Genomic DNA, 19,540 nt, shown 5'->3' with positions numbered 1-19,540 from the left:
GCAAATATACTGCTATCAGAACTAAGATCAATCGCGCGTCTATCATATTAGTATTATTTAGAAGTAATATTATACTTTATAGGTACCTACCTACTACTTCCATGCAAGAGCCGCTTATTGAATGAAATTGAATGAATGCTGTCAAGTGTCAAACATTAGCGTTGCGGGAGTGAAATGAAGCCTGAGTTTTTTGAAAATTGTAATCAAAGTTAGAAATTATCATAGAATATTTACAAAATAGTATTTACGGAATCAATTTAATATAGCTGTAAGTTACCGTCATGAATTTGGAGCTGCTAGGTAAGTACTTACCCATCACGAAATAAGTTTATGTTTGTGTTTACATTATCAATGATAAACATTTTATTGTAAATTGTAACTTATCTTCCTATTTATTAACAAATCATTCTGTTATATTCCAGAATCATTCGGGCAAAATTATCCTGAGGTAAGCTGCTACAATACGAAAAATAAGTTTTTGTAAACATTCACCTAAAAAACTCATTTTAATAATTTTAGTGCAAGATTGAGCAGTAATTAACGAAACATGGAACTTCAAATCGACAAACATAAAAGTTGCAATGAGATTATAGTGTTTTAAACACCAAAACAAATAAATAACCTCACTTTATTCAGTCAACAATATATAAACTTATGTTTGTCCATTTCAGGAATTTGATGGTACATTAGACTCTATATCTCTAGCAGCGACTTGTGCCTTCAACAGAAGAGGCACCCTCCTTGCAGTGGGGTGCAATGATGGAAGGATATTTATATGGGACTTTTTGACCCGAGGCATAGCTAAATCAATTTCGGCGCATGTCTACCCTATTTGTAGTTTAAGCTGGTCTAGGAATTGTAAAAAGGTGAGTTATTTTATGATTAGCTATATTCAGAAACTATTAATAAAAAAAAATTGTTGCTAAAGTTATTGTCTTATTTGGCACATCATTTGAACTACCTTTGTGTTGTGTGATGGTCCTAATTTTCATGTTGTTCATTGGATAATGGCAATACCCAAGTATAGTTTTTTAACAGAAGCACAGTTTTTGTAGCTACTTCTAAAGAGAAATATTTAAATTAATGAATATAATAGTTATACAATCTTCATAATTTATCTTTCAGCTATTATCAGCATCAACAGACCACAATGTGTGTATATGGGATGTGCTCACGGGTGAATGTGAGCAACGGTACAGATTCCCTACACCTATACTTAGAGTACAGTTTGACCCAAGGAACGACAAACGGTTTCTAGTATGTCCGATGAGACATGCGGCTTTATTGGTTGATACAGAGGGACAACATAAAATATTACCTATTGATGAAGATGTAAGTTATTATTGCATTATTTTGCTTAAACTTTTTGTGTAGTGTTTACACTAGAGATGAAACGGATAGCAGTTTGGCCGGATACCGGATACCGGATATTCGGCCTACCACCTGGCCGGATAGCCGGATATCCGGCCGCCGAATATTCGACAGAACTTAGAGCGCTTGTAGACATCCGTTTTTTTCACCGGAGAACGGACCGTGTTTTTTGCCGGATAAGCGGTGGCGTAGGGTTTATAATGAGTATGTGTACACGCACCGGACATCGGTCCGGCGAACAATTTACGCCGGATGCACCACCGCCTCCCCTCGGCGCGACGCACACCGGTCCGGTGTAAGAAAGAGCGGTCATCCACGCCAGTGTATTGGTGCGTGTTGACGCTGCCGGACGTATTGCCTGTTTTCTGTAAATTGTGTGCCGTCTACCTGCGTTCTTTTAAAAAATGCCCTATGAAAATCAAGTTAAGCCTCAAGAACTGATGCAGCAAGATGATTCCCAATCTTCAATTGTTACTGAATTAAGTTCAATCACAACGCCTGATTACGATTTCGATTTTTTCTAAAAGTCCTTAATTTATTTTTTGAGTATAAGAAAACAATTACTACCTACCTACTAAATTTTGTTTTAATTAATACAGGTAATTCGGTATGTAACGTTTTTTTTTCGAATGTCCGTTATTTGTGTAATCCAATCTTTAGGAAATTTTAAGAAACTATTTTGAAAATTTTTGTTTTCGAATCGGCAGTTTTATTTTTATAAGCCTTCAAAAGTTGTATGAATGACCTACATATATCCATACTACGCTGCAGAATCTTTGTATAGCGAAGGTCATTGCACATAAAGTTTGAAGCTCCATGACATTATAACTATCTACTATTCGGCCGGATGTCTATCCGGCCGAATAGTAGTTATCCGGTATTCGGCCGGATAGTATTAAGACCGCCGGATAGGCCGGATACCGGATAGTTACCGGATATCCGTTTCATCTCTAGTTTACACTGAGATCGAAAAATTTGTTGCATATCAAAGTTATTGTATCTAAAGTTGAATGAAAGAGGATGTTGTGGTTTACATAGTATTAAATGTAATCTAAATATTTCTTACATGTTCTCTAAATGAAACTTGAGGGTTACAGCATGCATTTCTATGATTGATTTCAAAATGCTTAGAAAAAATTAGAGTAAGTTGTAATTTTAATTATCTTGTTCCAGGGTGACATAAATGTAATAGCATCATTTGACCGCAGAGGAGACCATGTGTATACAGGCAATGCGAAAGGAAAGATATTAATTCTAGACTCTACTACATTAGCAATAAAGGCCAGTTTTAAAATAACTGTTGGCACATCAAGTACTACTAGTATCAAGAGTATAGAATTTGCTAGGAGAGGAGAGTAAGTTATATATATAAAATAAATAACTACAGCTTAGTTCAAAGTATGTGTAAACATAAACAGTGAGAATTATGAAGAAGCTTCTTCGTACTGCAATAAATTTTCAGCATATTAGTTGCCCAACTCTCTTTATTATAAGTTCTTATTATCACATTAGTCACAGTAAATTGAAACAGGCACCCATACCACTGGATCAGTATGTTGTGGGTTAGGTTTCCATGAAAAACAAGTATTTGTTTTGTCCACTAGGATTTTGGGTCTGTTTATTAAATCTCCGATAATTTTGAAAAAAATATGATATAGATCCTTTGCCTTTCAGCTGTTTCCTAGTAAACACATCAGATCGAGTGATAAGAGTGTACGATACAAACACCGTGTTACGATGCGGCATGAACGGCGAGCCTGAACCGATACAGAAACTACAAGATCTTGTCAATAAGTAAGAAAAACTTAATTATGCATAAGATTTTTTATAGAACGCTTTTTTGGGACTGTAATATTGTTTGCTCATTTAATCGAAACCTTGATTATTTTTTAGACTAAAGCTGGTTTTGTTACTATGTAATAAAATAGGCTGTGTTTGACTGCACATTTATATTTAACAAAAAAAATATTAGGTATATGTATTTATTTGTACACTAGTTTTTACGGCTTCAAAGCTTACATACCTTCAATAACTAAAATTGTATTCCATCACAAGAAAGGTCTGGATATACGTTTATTTACAGAACAACATGGAAGAAATGTTGTTTCTCGGGCGACGGCGAGTACATATGCGCGGGGTCGGCGCGCCAACACGCGTTGTACATTTGGGAGAAGTCTATCGGCAACATTGTGAAGATCTTACACGGGACTAAGGGAGAACTGTTGCTTGACGTCGTCTGGCATCCGATCAGACCTATCATAGCTAGTATTAGTGCAGGTACGGTATACACATACATAAAATCACGCCATTTTCTTATAGGGAACGACATAGACTAGAATGCCTCTTGGTGCGACCCTTACGAACTTCCTTTGCTTCATTCACATTCATACATAAACTTATCTACATCTTATATTCTAGAAATTACTTAATCTTTGAGAGAAAAGTTGACAAGCATCTTCTATTGTGGTTGTTAAACGTAATTTTGTACAAGTTCTCATATTCAACATGATCACAAGTCTTTTTGGTCTACATAATTAGCAAAGAGAAAAATGCTAAACAAAGGTTAAAAGGTTAAACATTGTTGAAAATATACTTTAAAATTTAGATTTGATATAAATCTCATTATATGGTTTTAAAACTAAACTTGTATAAAATTCACAGGTGTGGTATCAATCTGGGCGCAGAACCAAGTAGAGAACTGGTCGGCATTCGCGCCTGACTTCAAGGAGTTGGACGAGAACGTGGAATACGAGGAGAGAGAGAGCGAGTTCGACGTGGAAGATGAAGACCGCTCCGTAGACCAGGCGGGGGAGAGCCATGATGATGAGGAAGTTGAGGTATGAAGGAATAAGGCGTTTGATATTTTAACTTAGTTTAGCGAATATGGCAGCCGGTAAAATATTTATCTTCACGAGCAGAACGCAAACTCAAACAACCGCCACCTAACTACTTTGCTATCCATACTGATTGATTATCAAATAGTCAATAGAACTGTTTATGATCACTTCGTCTCAACAGCTACGTAGTTGTTGCGGCTCTACAACATTAATTCTATTCCACGTAGATTGCTAAGTAATAATGTATTTAAACCCCCTTTTTTAGGTGGATGTAACATCGTGCGAACCCGTAGCAGCGTTTTGCAGCTCGGATGAGGAGGGAGAGGACGAACATATGCTTTCATTCCTACCGATCGCACCTGAGATTGAAGACCCAGAGGTTAGTTATCTTACTGTCTTATTTATTGACATCACATTGACAGAATATTTTAAACCAGTGGGAGAAGTTTAGGCAGCAGGTCGACCGTGGGGATCTAAATAGGAATTCATAGTTAAAATACCTTTTATAAATTGTAAATATTCTTGTGTAATGTCATGATTGTTGAGTCAGTACCCAGTATTCTTTTACTTATTTTGTAAAAGAATACTGTCTCAACAATCATATGACCTAAAATAAAGGGGACAACCATTTTTGCATATGCAAGGGACAAACAGCTTAATAATTTAACTTTTCACAGGATGGCTGGGCCGCGACGCAAGAGACTGTCACACCTACAGAAACTCCTGAGAAGTTGGAACCAGCTGCCAAACGACCCAAGAGCAAAACATACGATATATCGTTGAAGATAGCACCACCCGGTGAGTGATATTGTGTTTTCAACCTTTCAAACTCTTGCTTCACTTTTAAACCATGGTTACCTGAACTTATTCATTTGATTATGATATACTTACCTGATTTAAAAATATCATATTTGTTCTATTTCAGAGCAACCACTATCATTTGGAGGCAAGAATAAACAAGCAGCTGGAAGTAAAAAAGTCGCGGGAAGACCTCGTAAATAAAGTGCTCAAAATTTATTCAACTGCTTTTATTTCATATTCTCTTAAACCATACCAAAGTTAAGGTTAATGATACAACAGAATTTGTAGGAGAAAACATTTATTTTTTCAAAAAAAATGTCATCGATCTCTTTAATAAAATTCGTATTCAGAGTATACTGTAAGTACCTATCGGTCGTATATAAATAAATCTCACTTAAACATAACCAAAATAATAATACATTCGCCTATTCGAGACCAAAAAGACTCATAATAATATATAATATTTAGTCCCTATCGCTAAACTAAACTTCCTACGCTAACACATAATATCGTACAGGGCGAGGCGCGGGCGTCGCATAAATATATAATTATCTATCGACCGTCGGGGTCCCTCGGGTCCCGGGGTCGAGGGCAATATGTACAGTTACGCGTCGATGTCGTCCTCGTGCTGGCTCGAGAAGTACGACACCAGGCCCCCGAACACGCTGCCCTCCTCGCGGCCCCGCGCCGGGCCCGCCTCGCCCTCGGGCCGGGGCCCCGCGGGCCCGTCCGGCACCCGCGGGCCCGGCGACTCCGACTTGACGGGGGCCAGCGCCTCCAGCCGCGCCGGCGACTGCACGCGCTCGGGGGGCGAGGCGCGCGCGACCTCCGGGTACTGCGGCGGGAACGCCGGCGCCGCCGCACTGCCGCGCTCCGGCACGGGACCGAACGGTGCCCGCATCAGCGGCCGCAGGTGTGGCGGGAGGTACGCCGGGCCCGCCGGGCCTCCGTGCGACAGCTCCAGCGGGTGCGGCCGGTCCGGGGCCGGGCTGCGAGGTCGAAGCTCACCCGCGTACGGGTGATGCAAGGGCAGCGGGCCGCGGGGGGGAGGGGCCGCGCCGCGCTCGGCGGGGTTGGGCGGCGGCGCGTACGGCCCGTAGGGACCGTACTGCGGGGCGTAAGGGCCCAGCGGGTAGCGCGGTCTCCTGTCTTTGTTCTCCGTGACTTTGATTTTCGGATGTCGCGGCGGTTCATCCCGCGGCGCGGGGGCGGGCGAGGGTTCGCGCGCCGGCGAGCCCGTCGGGGAGCGGTAGGCCTCCGGCTCCGTCTTTACTTCTGCTTTTATCCGCACCGGCGGCTCGTGGTCCATCGGCGGAGTCGAGCGCGGGGGACCCGACGGCGACGCGACCGGCGGGACGCGGTTCGGTGGTCCCGGGGGACCGACGAGACCGGGCGGGGGACCGCGAAGCATGGCCAGCGGACTCGGTCCCACGGGCGCACCGGGGAGAGTAGTCGGCGGGCCGTGGGGACTCGTAGTGGGCGGCAGGGCTCCAGGCGGACCGGGAGCGTGCGGCCGGTGTAGGTTTAAGTGTGGGGGTCCGTGGCCAGGAGGTGGAGGACCGTGGCCGGGGGGTGGAGGACCGTGGCCGGGGGGCGGAGGCCCGTGACCCGGAGGCGAGGGGCCGTGGCCGGGCGGTGAAGGACCGTGCCCTTGTGGTGGCCCGTGTCCGGGCGGTCCGTGTCCGGGCGGTAGCGGGCCGTGCGGAGAGGGTCCGTGGCCCGGCGGCAGGGGCCCGTGCTGGCGCGGCATGGCGTGGGGCGGGGTGCTGGCGGGCGACGAGCCGGCGGAGTAGGGCCCGCGCGGGTAGGCGGGGTGCATGTGCTGGTAGTACTGCGGCGGGTACTGGCGCGCGCCGTGCACGCCGTACATCGACATGTTTTGCGGCGCGCGCGGCCCGTACGGGGATCCGCCACCCGGGTACATCATGGGCCCTCTGTACACACGTAATGTTCACATTAATTAACATCGACCAAAAATAACATTGTAGAAATTCTCATGTTAGCTAGCAAGTAGATTTACCTGTATTGCTGATTGATCATGTGTGGCATTCTTGTGATGATGCTTGGCTCTTCAGTGATAGGCTTGAAGGGTTGCGGTGATCCAGCAACCGACAGCGTACCTGAAATAATAATAAAGTCGTTTAGCAAACTTCATAAATTTTCAGTAACTTAATAATAGAGACAATCAACACATTTCGAATCTTACCTTCTCTCAGAGCATTAGGTGGATGGTCAGCCCTTGGCTGCAAGACTCCACGCAACTCCATGCGAACTTGTAATCGAGGTGCTGGGGGTCTTTCCCTCATCTCTCCCGGGGGTCCAGGCGGACCACCTGGCGGCCCGTGAGGACCACCGGGAGGTCCATGGGGTCCACCTGGAGGACCGTGTGGCCCATGCTGGGGACCAAACGCCGGATGATGCGGCCTCGGGCCTTGAGGTCCATGAGAAAACGGAATAGGAGCAGGTCCTGCGTACTCCATCTTTTCTCGTTTGATTCTCTTACTTTCTTGTAACGCGAGTCGCGCGAGACGTTTTTCTTCTCGCTCTTTCGCCTTTTGTTCTTTCATTTTCTCTTTTTCTTCTTTCTTCTGTAAACGTTCGAGACGTTTCGCTTCACGTTCCGCTTGCTTCGCTTCGCGTTCTTGACGTTTTCGCTCTCTTTCGGCCTGCGAATAAACAGTAACGAATGTAAATACGTATTGTTTACATCACTAGTTATTTGAGAGAGTTGATCTTATTCTTACTTGATTAGGTTTCATAGGTGAGCCGTCTGTTCTGAGATCTGGAATTACGAAAGGATGCATAGAATTAAACGATATTAACGACAATTTATAAATCTTTTTACTAACCCCGGATTTTCTCTATAGTTTTAAACATCCGGTACACACTGCATAATACAACATTATCAGACAATTCATGTATAACCGTATTTACCTTTGATCTTAACACCGATAAGTTTAGCGAGCGCATCATCAGGCGCGGGCGCCTCCGATCCTCCGCCCGACCCGCCGCCGCGACTGCTGCGACCGCGGGGACCTCTGCAATGCGAACAATACATTATCATAAAAAAACTGGTAAAACTAATAATAACTTACTGCTTGATTATAAGGCAACTATAGTATTTTGAACCCATGAATGTAAACTAAATATCAGGTGTTTGTATCTTGAGTATGTTTGGTATAAAACAAATGAGGAACGTACCTGCTCCCGCGTCCACCTCGGCTGCCTTTACCCCGCATTGGTCGCGGAGTTGTTGCACTCGCTTGAGCTTCTGAAACAAAACATGTTGTATAATATAATGTTTGCTTAACATTAATTGTCTTTCTAGAAACCTGTAATCATAATATGATCTAAAGACTTCATGCCCAGGCCAGTTTACAGGACTGTCGCGCAGAGCCCTCAGGTTCCGGGTCGAATAATCCCTGGTTAATGTGATAAGAAATTCTTATTGAACTCGTAGGAAGTTCAGGTTGTAGCTAGACTTCCGTACCTCAGAGAGCATGTATGTGCCTAACCTATTAATGGTTGTGTCGATTATCCACCCTGTTTGTCTATGAGAGTGTATTGTGAACACACTTGGACACTACAAAAATCCTGCATTGCCGCCTAGTTTCAATGAAACTGACTACCACAGTCAAATATTGGCATTATTAAAGAATGACATCATAAAATCATACCTGCAGCAGAATTCTGTGCAGCCAATTCATTGAGATGCGCTTGCAACTCTTCCGTCTTAGCTTTGGTCACATCCTCCGGTAGCTTCTCCAGCGGTACCACAGCTGTCTTCTTGATAAGATCACTGATAGCTTTTCTCTTCTCCTCAGAAGATTGTTCCTCTTCGTTCTTCTTACGTTTGGCGCGGTCTGAATCCGAGTCTGACGTCATATCCGAGTCTTCGATCTTGTACTCGTCTGAACTGTCTGGCATGTGTTTGCCGCTTGATTTGTGCATCTCCTGTGAAAAATGGGTGGTTGGTTATTAACAAATACGGAACAGACAAACGCAAGTAAGAAAGTGTCAGTAATGCCAAGTCAAAAATTGAGAAAAAACAAACATATTGAATAAGGGTAAAGGTTATATGCTGAGCGTACAGTAACTTTAGTTAGTGAGTGAAAAAATATTATACAGAATGAAAATTATTGGCGTAATAAACCAAATGGCAACTCTAAATATCTTAAGTGATAATGCAACAACATTTTTAACTTGATTACACATCGGTTATGAAAACATGTGTGAACTTTTTTTTGTCCTTTTACCTCAGCAAGATGATAAAAAAAAATTATGTTACAATAAAACCTAGAATCTACTTAATATTACAAATGGAAGGCCTGTAACCAACGACTATAATAAATCATTCACTATGAGTTTTGTTTGTTTGGAAAACCTCTTATCAAAATTATAACAAAACAGGGCTTCAAATACTCACATCCTCGGACTCAGTATTAGGCATCTCAGTATAATTGATCTTCTTCTGGCGTGTCCGGTGCTTGGGCGACCAGTCGTTGTCATCGTCCCCGCTGAGCCCGCCGTACGTGACGCGAGCGCGGATCACGTTCCCCTCGGCGTCGTACTGCGTCAGACCGCTACGTTTGCGACCACTCTTGCTGGACTTGTCGCGCCGTTTGGATTTTGGATGCTTGAATTTGGATTTTGATCTGTGGGATAATGGTCTGTTTAGTGTTTAGATTCATACTCTGGCGACCAATGTGCGAGCTTATCATAATTAAATGAATGACAGGAATGGGACAGTGTGTAAGTGCCAGCGAGAGAGCACGATAATATGGCACGACGTAGATATTTTTTGTTTTATATTGTGTCAAAAGATGAAACCTAGTGTTGTTATAATGAGAAGTTATGTTGAAACAAGTCTTAAATCTGTGTTTTGTAAGCAAGTCCCAAAAACAAACATTTCAACATAGTACCTATAAATTAATATAAACTATCGTCACAAAATATACAAAAATCCGTTGCTTCATCATTAATTTGATCAAAATTTGGGGAAAGTACACTATTAAATTGGACACAGTTTAACTGTTATTTCAGCAGAACAAAGAAATAAATCATGTGTGATTCTCACTTTGTCTTGGTAGGTGTTGACCATTCCTTAGCACCGGCGGACTCACTGGAACTCTCTTCAAACAAACCCTTCTTCTTCTTCTTCACTTCAGGTGACGATTCTGCCAGTTTCGGACGCTCTGTACATAAATTAATATATTTAAATGCGCTGGCATGATACCTAGACAAGGAGGGTCCTATAGATAGCAGTAAATAGAAATTTGCTGTTAATGAAGACGATGATACAAAAATTTACTTCATCTCGTGCCTATATGACGTCGGATACACTAAAACGAAACTTGGTACGATGTCTAAATAAAATATTTCGCTACATGCATATTCGTACATCTTACTCAGGGGAATTATGCTTTCAATGTTATATGTCAAAGCACTTACCTTTTTTATTATCAGATCTACACGCCCGCCGGAGAGGTATTGAGTCAGAGGATCTCGAGTCACTGGAACTGTCACGTTCTGCCGACGACGATATCTCTTCTGATGATGATTCCATTCTACTAACACAGAAATTGTACATTCAAGTAGAGAATAATAATCCTTAACCTTATGAAACTATGCTCACGGTGAGATTACATATTATATTAGTTTGATGGTTTAGAGCAGTTTATCAAATAAGAATCCGATTTAAGTAAATGTACTGAAAACAAAGTAGGTGTTTTTTTTCTCATTTCAAAGCAGAACATGACGTCTTTAATACTGAAAAATATCATAAAACATCATTTTTACATAAAAATTTATCGCTAAATGTGTTGCTAAGCTCAAAACTCAAGAACAGCTCAACCAATTCGACTTATTGTTTTTGTCAAATAATTTTTAAGACACCTAAAAGGTCACCGTAAAGAAAATGCAAAGTAAAATCGTGACCGGAGCTGCACGGGTCAGCTAGTATTTAATAGAAATAGTGTAGTTACCCAGTATCCTTGAAGTCCTCATCAGTTTCATCGTCATCTTCCGAAGGTACTTCCAATGAGTTCAACTTGCGCGGCTTGCGACGTTGCTTACGTTTTATTTTTTTCTCAATCGGTTTACCCTGAGAGAAACAAATTAATTCATTAAATAATGCCTAGGATTACGCATTACATTTTAAATTCAATAACACCAAATACGTGCAACTTATAAACTTTGAGATACTGGAAATATCTGGTCGCACAGTTACGGGCACAAATATTATTAAAAAGGCTAATTTTCGACTAGAAAATTAGTTGCTATTTTGAAGTTCCATAAAGACGACTGACTTTTATATTCACTCTTTCTTATGTGGGGCGGTAATAGTATTTTAGGCTAAGTTCATATGACCGCGCGGAACTTTCGACCGAGCGAACAGAACCGGGAAACCGCGCGGTTCAAGACCTAGCGCGCGGGTCGTAGCGCGGTGATGTAAACGATACTAGCTGTTTACTCCGATTTTGTACCATGCGGCTCCGCACGGTCATATGAGCTAAGCCTTACGGTGTTATTACGATGATAGTATACCTGTTCCATGGCCTCCCTCTCTGCCTTCATCTTCTCCTCTTCGGCAGCTTCAATGATAGTGGATATGTCTTTACCGCGGCCTTGGTTGCCAGCGCTAGTTGTCGCTTCTACGTACTCCTCCTACAAATAACACATGTTACTGAGCGGGTCTAGAAATTAATACAAAAATAATTTTATAGTCTAAAATATTATTGTCTCTATCATTGGCAGAAGACTTTTGGCTGCTTTGAGCAGAAAACCTTATATTTTTTAATAAAAAAATATTTTCCTCTTGTAAGACATTTTTCACCAGCGCATTAATTAGCTACTCTACATCACGTTCAACGAAAATACTACTCTTTGGATCACATAATATCATAAAACTTGTATAAAACAGGGTCAAAACCCACACAAAAACCAAATGTAAAAAACAGCAGAGCTGTTTAGATCAACAGGTAACGTCTGTAACATTACCATTTAGTTCCAGAAAATGTCATCTGCGCAGCTACTGTTTATTTCAAGCCGGCTGAGATAGATAGCGCGTATTGTAAAACAACAAATGTTTATAAGTGTACCTTGATGGCGGAGCTGATGAGTCGGTCGTACTCCTGCGCGCGGTAGCTGACGGGCAGCGCCCGGCGCGCGCGCAGCCGGTACACGCCGCCCTCGTCCGACGACGACGTCCAGTCGCTGCTGGCGCTGGCTTCTGGACACACCACAATACCAACGTTTTTATACTATACGGTTATTCACTTATCTTGAAGCCGTATTGATATATTAGTTTAACGGGGCCACTTCTCAGTTTGAGATAAAAGGCTAACGAACTACTCCGAGGGAGCTGTGATAGTAGCCGCTTGTAGCATATTTAGGTGCATAACGGCCGTTCACGACCTTGCCGCTGTGAGGGGCAAGTAAAGCGGCGGCGTCGAGCGGTAAGATTAAAAAGTGTAAACGTTTGAAGCACGCCACGAGACGACGCTCTGAGCGAAAACACGCGCGGTTTTATCCGAGCGAATCGCTCAACGGCGCGACGTGTGAGAAGCGGCAGGAATCTAAAGTACTAATGAATAAGTGCGACGACATGAAACAGAGCGGCGCCGACAGCGAGGTAGGAGGGACGGTCTCAGAGGCCCAGCTTCACACTAAATATTTTAGACGACTTTGTGGCGGTAATGGATATTGAGGAATTTATTACCGAAATTTTAAATCGACCGCCTATATGGATGTTAAAACATTCCCAACATCTCGCTCTCTTTGTTTTTCTCTCTTCCAGGCTATTCATCCCATATGGTATTGGGGAAATAAAAGTAAATACCAACATAAACATAAAAATATTATAAAACGGTTGTGGGAAGAATTTAAACAATGTTTCTGCTGTAGAATATAATCAAAAGTTATCACACTCATTCTGGTATATTCTTTGTAATCTTCGTAGAGGTAAATTACAAGTTCATACATACTATAATGCGATAAGACTTTTTCCCCGACCTAATATATAATCCTATACAATCACTTACCACTAGACTTGTCTTCCTCTTCCTTTTCCGCCTCGGCATCCCCCTCGTCTTCCGACTCCTCCTTCTTGACAGGCTCCTCTTGTTTCTTACGTTCCTTCTCAGCTTCCACGGCTATCACTAGCTCGTCAAACTTCACCAATTCCGCTTCTAGGGATGCTATTAACATGTCCTGGGGAACAAAACAAATATGTTAGTATAGTAATGTACTAAATCCCCTTTACGCAGTGAAAGTTATGAAGCAACATTCGTCAATTATTCTACTCTATCGTAAGGGAACCAGCCCATGAGTAGTGATTTGAAACACTGAACCGATCCTTTTTGAATCTTGGACAGCACGTAAAACTGGTTATTATTGCTATCAAAATAACGAATACAAAAAGTACAAGCAAAAAAAATATATCCTATTTGTAGTAGCAGTAGCAGTTTAATGGGCATAAAAAAAAGTAATTACTATAATGCAATTAAATGCATAAGTCAAAACTCATAATACTAACATGGTTACAAGGTGGGCAGAACCAGTCGCCCTCCGGTATGACGAAGAGCACAGGCTTGAGGCAGCTAGCGTGGTAGCCCGCGTCACACTTGTCACATAGAAGTATCCACTCCGGTTGTTCCGCACTGCCGCAACGCTTGCAGAAACCGTCGTCTTTCTCTGAGAAATCACAAAATGTCATAAATATAAAGAGAGGCCGAAGTAATCGCCCCCTTGGCTACATAAATATATATTAAATAGTGTAACAGAGACGATACTGGATAACAAGGTACCCGCTGTCAATACACAACGCGATCGATGTATCGATGTTGCAGTGAAAAAATCTTTTGATGCATTAAAAAACTAGTTTTTCAAAGTATACTATGTATAGCAGACGTACCTTCTTGTAATGTACGTGCTCTCTTTAGTGGCTCTACAGGTTCTCCGGTTTCCAAGTCTGATTCCGGCGAGAATTCATGATCCGATTTGTTGAAATCAGCTGTAACAAAATTTTGTTAATTAGATTACTTTTGTTATTATCTTTGACGTCAGTTTATTAGAATCACCCAAACATAATGATGACGGTAATTTCAGTGGAAATACTATCTAAGTAAGTGCTTGTACTCATAACTACAATACGAAGTGACATTTGCATCTCCTATCACCTAAATTGTAGAAGGGAGAAGCCTTGCGCAACGATCTCGCACCGCAACAATATGCGTCATACGAGCTAGTAAATTAATAAGATGTTATGTCGTCTCATCGCAGTTTTATATACAAGCACTTAAGTTTAACATCAAAAGTCGTATAATACTAGCAAAATGTTGACTTACGCTCAGGCTCCTCTTGCAGTTCAAACAGTGGTTCATCAGAATCGGAGTCAGGTTCGGGGCCGGTGGAGTCGGAGCGCCAGGCGGTGGGCGCGCGACGTCGTTGATTCGCCTCGGGGCTACTGGCGCCTGAAGCCACCCATTCTTCTTCTTCGTCGTCTTTGTTCTGGTAATATAAATGTTTTAGATTGATAGTTGTATTTATTTATTTATTAGTGCACGTGTACGCACTGATAAGTCGTGCTATACGTCAAAATGACGTGTTGTTTGTAGATATAAATTTATTAACACTTTTTATATGAAAGTATATTTTATTGAGTCTGGTTGTGTTTTATACGTATTCAAAAGTCACAAAGGAATGAAACAGAGTTATAGAGTATAAAATTTCTACATAAAATCGCGCGTCAAGCTTATGATGTTAAGCCAGAGTTACAAAGTCTGCAATGCCCTACATAATACTGCGTCACAAATGGACGGACACGACTAAGATATGGTTGAACCAATATTTTAAGGGAATTTGAATAGTACAAATAATGACTAGTACAAATTCTAGTTGTATACCTTTTTCTTATGTATTTTCTTCATTTCTCTAAGTGCAACTTCTTCTAAATGTCTCCGCTCAGCCTCCTCCTTGATCTTCATCTGCGCGATCCTCCGCGACTGTCTCACAGGCGCCACGTCAGAGTCCTCCGACGCTCGGCCAGATTTCGACTTCTTCTCATCTTTGCCTTTCTCTTTTTCTTTCACTTTCACTTTGTTTTTCTTTTTCACCAGTTTTTTAGTTGATTTTTTACCTGCTGAAATGCATATTTTATGTTAGGAAGTATTGACCTCGTTTTTGAAAATTCTTTCAATAACACGAAAAGCCACACTACGCCTATGTTATTCAGAAAAAGTGTGGTTTTTTACGAGGACAGTAAGTAATAAAAAAACACGGATTTATACATAGCGGTCGACATCGAATGCAAGTTTTTTCGATACTAATAATTTGTGTATGAAATTCTTAATCAGCATAAGAGTAAAAGCCCAAATGTTTATTTGCTTCGTGGTCAAAATCGTGTGTAATTTTTTTGTAGACTTATATTCTGTGTATGAAATTATCATAGTTTTAAAATACCTATACTATAGAGAGTCTCCTCCTCAGATTCGTCACTCGATTGCTTCGCCCGCAATTTCGCTTCTATCTTTTTTCTGAAACAAAACCATACATTGACAACTCATTCACACGCAAACATCAATTATGAGAAAGATTTTATTAAATTACAAAGTAAGATGTTACCTTGAAGAAGTAATAATTTTCTTAGGTTTAATTTTAAGCCGCTTGCCGCTAGTTATAGGTTCATCGTCCTCACTTTCGCTTTGAGATTCAGATTTATTATTGCCACTGATTGTGGTGTCTAACAACGATCTTTTCAATGATTTACATTCTTTCTTACCATTGTCATTAGCCGTGTCTTTGTCACTATTCTTATCTACATTATCGTCATTTTCTTTTACTATCTTTTTTCTTTTAAATTTACCTTTGTTAGCTTTGATTTTCTTTCTTTGTGATATAGGTGTTTCAACATTATTCACAATGTCTTTCTTGATTTCACTGTTATCTACACTATCTCCCGTTTCCTTGGAATGTGCGTTTACATCACTCTCGGGCGTCATTTCTAATCGTAACTTTTTTGGAGGTAAGGGATCTTCTACTTTCAACTCTTTATCAGGACTCTTCTCTTTCTCATTCTCTGTGTTGACTCCATCTTCTTGATCTACAGAAGATACACTGCTTTTTCTCTTCTCAATAATACTTGTTTTACTATCGTGACAGTTATCAGTCTCTGAATTAACTACTTCTGAATTTTTTAGTTTTAAATTTCTTGCTGCATTGGATTTCTTTTTCACTTTACTTCTGCCTTTTTTTATATTGTTTTTCTTGGGACTTTCGCTATCCGTCGTACTTTTGTCGTTGACGCTAGCCTCCCTTTTTAAGTCATTTTCTGTACTTTTAGTAGAATTAGTTGTGTCGGGTTCTTCTTCGTCGCGCATACAGTGCTTCTTAGAGTCAGGATTTAATACTTCTGTGGTATCATTAGATTGTTTTTTTAAAGATCTTTTAGCTACAGAAGGTATACTACTTTTTAATTTAACATTTTTACTTATTTTACTTTTATTGCTTGAATTAGAAAGTTCATTTAAATGTTCACCATTAACACATTCTTCATTTCCGTTTCCGTTTTCTTCTGCAGAATTTTCTTCTGGGCTATTTTCTTGTTCTATGGCTTCTGGGTTACCGGTGTCATTGTCGTATCCCCAACCTTCACCATAGAAAAACATGACTGGTTCAGAAATTTCTTCACCAATGATGTAGTTTTCGAAATCAGCCCATGAACTTTCACAGTCGGCCCCATTACCTTCCCCTGTCACAACCATCACCGGTTCTTCTATTGCTTCGCTTACTTCTTCATCTTTTGCTAATTCTTCTGTCTTCTCTTCTTTACTTTCTTTTTCAGCAAGTTCTGGAGATTTTTCTCTTTCAGGACTTTTTTCTGGGCTTTTTTCTGCTGCCTTTTCTGTTTTCTCTGGCTCTATTGTTTCTGGCTGCTCTGGTTCAATATTTTCAGGAGGGGGTTTATCTTCACTGGGTTCAGGAACATTTACAGTTTCAATTTGTTTATTGTCTGAGGGTTCAATAGGTTCAGGTTCAATAGGTTCAGGTCCCTCCTTCTCTTCTGTGTTGGAGAGTGGATCTGAGGCTGGGTCTTCTTGTTTCTGTTCTTCTGCTTCATGTTCTGATTCTGACTCTGGGCTTAGGAACTCTTCTTCGTTTTCTTCTTCCTCCACTTCTGATGATTTGCTAGCAGGCTGCAAAAATAACAATATTTTATGAAGTACAACTATTGAGGAATCTTGCAAAAATCTATTTACTTAATAAGATAAAGTAACATAGAAACAGTGCATAAAGGCTTTTATTGAGAGAATTTCAATTTTATTCTATTTTAAACTTATAGTAAACTTACAGCTAGTTTATAATACAAAATATACATACAGAAGACATAAATTTCTGTAGTTTGTATGCAATCAAACCACATATTAACTATATGTACTTTCTCTTATGATCTATTCCATACAGTTAATGCTTAGGCAATTAATTAATAAAACATGTAGTTACCTCTTGTGCCGTGAACTGTGGTGGAGCCTCAGCACTGCTGGAGTCCTCATTGACATTCGATGATACTAGAGGACACACATCCTCACCACTTTTCAACTGACCTATTACTTTTACCAGCTCTTCTCTAGTCCTATAAACAAATACAATGTTGTTTAAAGCAAATATAAGTCATAGAGCATGTATATGTTCATTTGTTCACTAATATTAAACAGTCACAAATGAGAATATGTAAGTGTAGATAATATATTCTTATATTGCTAATAAATATATCAATATTCTATCATTAAATGACTTAGACTTCAAAAACATCTAACATAAATCTGCTTTTCATTTCACAATTTATGTGAGAGTACATTATTCTCTTTTCTTTATTAAATCCTCTGCCTTGTGTATAATTCTATAAACTTATTTAATCTAGCAATAGCAATGCATAACAATTCTATAACAGAACCAGTGTCACTGAAATTATCACTTTTATCAAATAATTCAACAAAGAAAATAGTTGTTACATACCTAGCTACTAGTTGCCATGTTTCCTCATCTTGATCTTCTTTATACAAACAAAGGTTAGCCTCATGGTCTACCTGCAGCCAGTACACACACCCATTCTTGTCCCTGCCAATAGGATCCAACCGCAGGTCCTTACATGATAGAGCATTGACAGCATTCTTAAACTTTGGGTGGCAAGTGAACTGATGTTCTAGTAGCAACTGAAATAAACAGTATAATATGTTAATTATGGTAATTTACCACACTAGTATCTAATTATTTACATTTTAATCACTTAAAATGTATGAGGTATAGCCTAAATTAACTATTTTGTGTGAAAAATTACTTGAACATTTTTATTTACATTTATAGAAACAATTGACATAGAAACTAAAGCATGCAAAATATTTGGCTCACCGCCATAATTTCCTCAATAAATAAAATTTCAAATACAAAAAAGAAGTACAAACATCTATTCATAAGTTCAAACAAACATGCTTTAAAATAACTGCTATGTCTGTTGTCTAAGCAAATATCCTTAATATGTAAACCTCATTAGAGTAAAACTCACTTGAAGAGTACACACACTACACACTCAAGCATGAATCATTTGTGAAAGTATTTACTGCCACTAATAAATGAGATTTGATGCACACCATCTAGGAAAAAACCGAGTAGGCGTAATTACCTTCAACACTTTCAATTTGATCTGTGTGCTAGCTTTCTTGTAAGAGAACCTCTCGATCTCCCAAGCCTCCTGATGGTGACCTTGTTGATGGCAAAACTTTATCATACACCTCTCCCATCTGTTGCTCGGCACTGATTTCTGAGCACGACGCAGTAATCTCAAGTGCAGTTCTTTCAATGGATCCAATACTAACAACAAAAAACTTATAAGATGTTTGTTTATGATTGCGAATGACGAATGTGCGATGATACCTTACCTTCTTGTGTATTCTCAATGAATTCTTGCAATTTTGTTAACGTAGGTACATCTAAGCCATACAATTTGCCGAATGTTTTTAGAAACGAGTAAATAACAGCGAAATTAGGATCATTCGCACACGAAATTTCACCATCGGACGCCATCGTCAGAACTTAGCAAGCTTTTTCACACAACATCACTAATGGTTCTAAATACAGATATATGATTATTTCACTTATACCTAAGAGGAAATTGTAAAACATGTACATGATTCACGAAAATATCTTCATTTTATGTGCACTCAAAGCTTCTTTTCTTATTTTCTACTATATTAAAATAAAACTCGATGACAGCCATCGCTCCATAAACTACTAAATTACTTTTTTTGTAAACACTGTCGACCATTGACAGACTGTCTAGTAATAAAGCAAAGACAATAAATACAGATAAAAGTCTATAGCACCACACTGTCTGTAATAAAACGAAAGAATTGATTTTTGTTTTGTCATAAATTGAACTTGTATTCGTTTACAGTCTATTCATTACGAAATTTCTTTTAATTATAAGAGTTCAGTAAATAAATTGAATAGGACGCAGAATTTAAATGTTGTGTGGT

The 19,540-nt window shown here is 40.1% G+C and overlaps 2 protein-coding genes across 5 annotated transcripts; one reads left to right on the top strand and one right to left on the bottom strand.

The window, feature by feature from the left end:
* Positions 1 to 153: 153 nt before the first annotated feature.
* On the top strand, positions 154 to 5,225 carry Rbbp5 (retinoblastoma binding protein 5). The gene is made up of 11 exons (XM_076118066.1): positions 154 to 300; positions 423 to 448; positions 672 to 866; positions 1,126 to 1,332; positions 2,545 to 2,726; positions 3,046 to 3,165; positions 3,455 to 3,648; positions 4,033 to 4,208; positions 4,474 to 4,587; positions 4,886 to 5,006; positions 5,134 to 5,225. The coding sequence occupies exons 1-11, from the start codon at positions 282 to 284 to the stop codon at positions 5,208 to 5,210; spliced, it is 1,431 nt and encodes a 476-aa protein (XP_075974181.1). The 5' UTR covers positions 154 to 281; the 3' UTR covers positions 5,211 to 5,225.
* A 23-nt stretch (positions 5,226 to 5,248) lies between these two features.
* LOC142975301 (uncharacterized) lies at positions 5,249 to 19,316 on the bottom strand. Of its 4 annotated transcripts, none has more exons than XM_076118064.1 (24): positions 18,944 to 19,316; positions 18,688 to 18,875; positions 18,024 to 18,220; positions 17,511 to 17,640; positions 15,633 to 17,203; positions 15,471 to 15,544; positions 14,915 to 15,147; positions 14,357 to 14,519; positions 13,924 to 14,022; positions 13,546 to 13,703; positions 13,052 to 13,220; positions 12,110 to 12,240; positions 11,556 to 11,675; positions 10,994 to 11,112; positions 10,461 to 10,579; positions 10,087 to 10,204; positions 9,436 to 9,664; positions 8,687 to 8,963; positions 8,211 to 8,280; positions 7,944 to 8,047; positions 7,754 to 7,791; positions 7,216 to 7,675; positions 7,030 to 7,129; positions 5,249 to 6,943 (listed from the first exon to the last, which is right to left on the bottom strand). In XM_076118064.1, the coding sequence occupies exons 1-24, from the start codon at positions 19,086 to 19,088 to the stop codon at positions 5,614 to 5,616; spliced, it is 6,342 nt and encodes a 2,113-aa protein (XP_075974179.1). In that variant the 5' UTR covers positions 19,089 to 19,316; the 3' UTR covers positions 5,249 to 5,613. The 4 variants fall into 4 exon arrangements, with proteins under 4 accessions (XP_075974179.1, XP_075974180.1, XP_075974177.1 ...); XM_076118065.1 differs by having other exon boundaries at positions 10,461 to 10,576; XM_076118062.1 differs by having other exon boundaries at positions 5,250 to 6,943; positions 14,915 to 15,150.
* Between the last annotated feature and the right edge of the window lie 224 nt (positions 19,317 to 19,540).

Source organism: Anticarsia gemmatalis, chromosome 9 (assembly GCF_050436995.1).
Source record: "Anticarsia gemmatalis isolate Benzon Research Colony breed Stoneville strain chromosome 9, ilAntGemm2 primary, whole genome shotgun sequence".
Classification (NCBI taxonomy): Eukaryota; Metazoa; Arthropoda; class Insecta; order Lepidoptera; family Erebidae; genus Anticarsia; species Anticarsia gemmatalis.
The sequence above is the reverse complement of the archived record's forward strand: the minus strand, read 5'-3'. Positions and strand labels throughout refer to the sequence as shown.

What these genes read in the sequence shown, in the direction of transcription:
- Rbbp5 (XM_076118066.1), top strand. An exon ending in GAATTTGCTAGGAGAGGAGA is followed by an intron (nt 2,727 to 3,045) that starts GTAAGTTATATA and finishes TTTGCCTTTCAG; the next exon opens with CTGTTTCCTAGTAAACACAT. An exon ending in GTTGAAGATAGCACCACCCG is followed by an intron (nt 5,007 to 5,133) that starts GTGAGTGATATT and finishes GTTCTATTTCAG; the next exon opens with AGCAACCACTATCATTTGGA.
- LOC142975301 (XM_076118062.1), bottom strand. Translation starts at nt 19,088, where the DNA reads ATGGCGTCCGATGGTGAAATTTCGTGTGCGAATGATCCTAATTTCGCT. An exon ending in ACTGCAAGAGGAGCCTGAGC is followed by an intron (nt 14,023 to 14,356) that starts GTAAGTCAACAT and finishes ATTTTGTTACAG; the next exon opens with CTGATTTCAACAAATCGGAT. An exon ending in TCAACACCTACCAAGACAAA is followed by an intron (nt 9,665 to 10,086) that starts GTGAGAATCACA and finishes ATTATCCCACAG; the next exon opens with ATCAAAATCCAAATTCAAGC.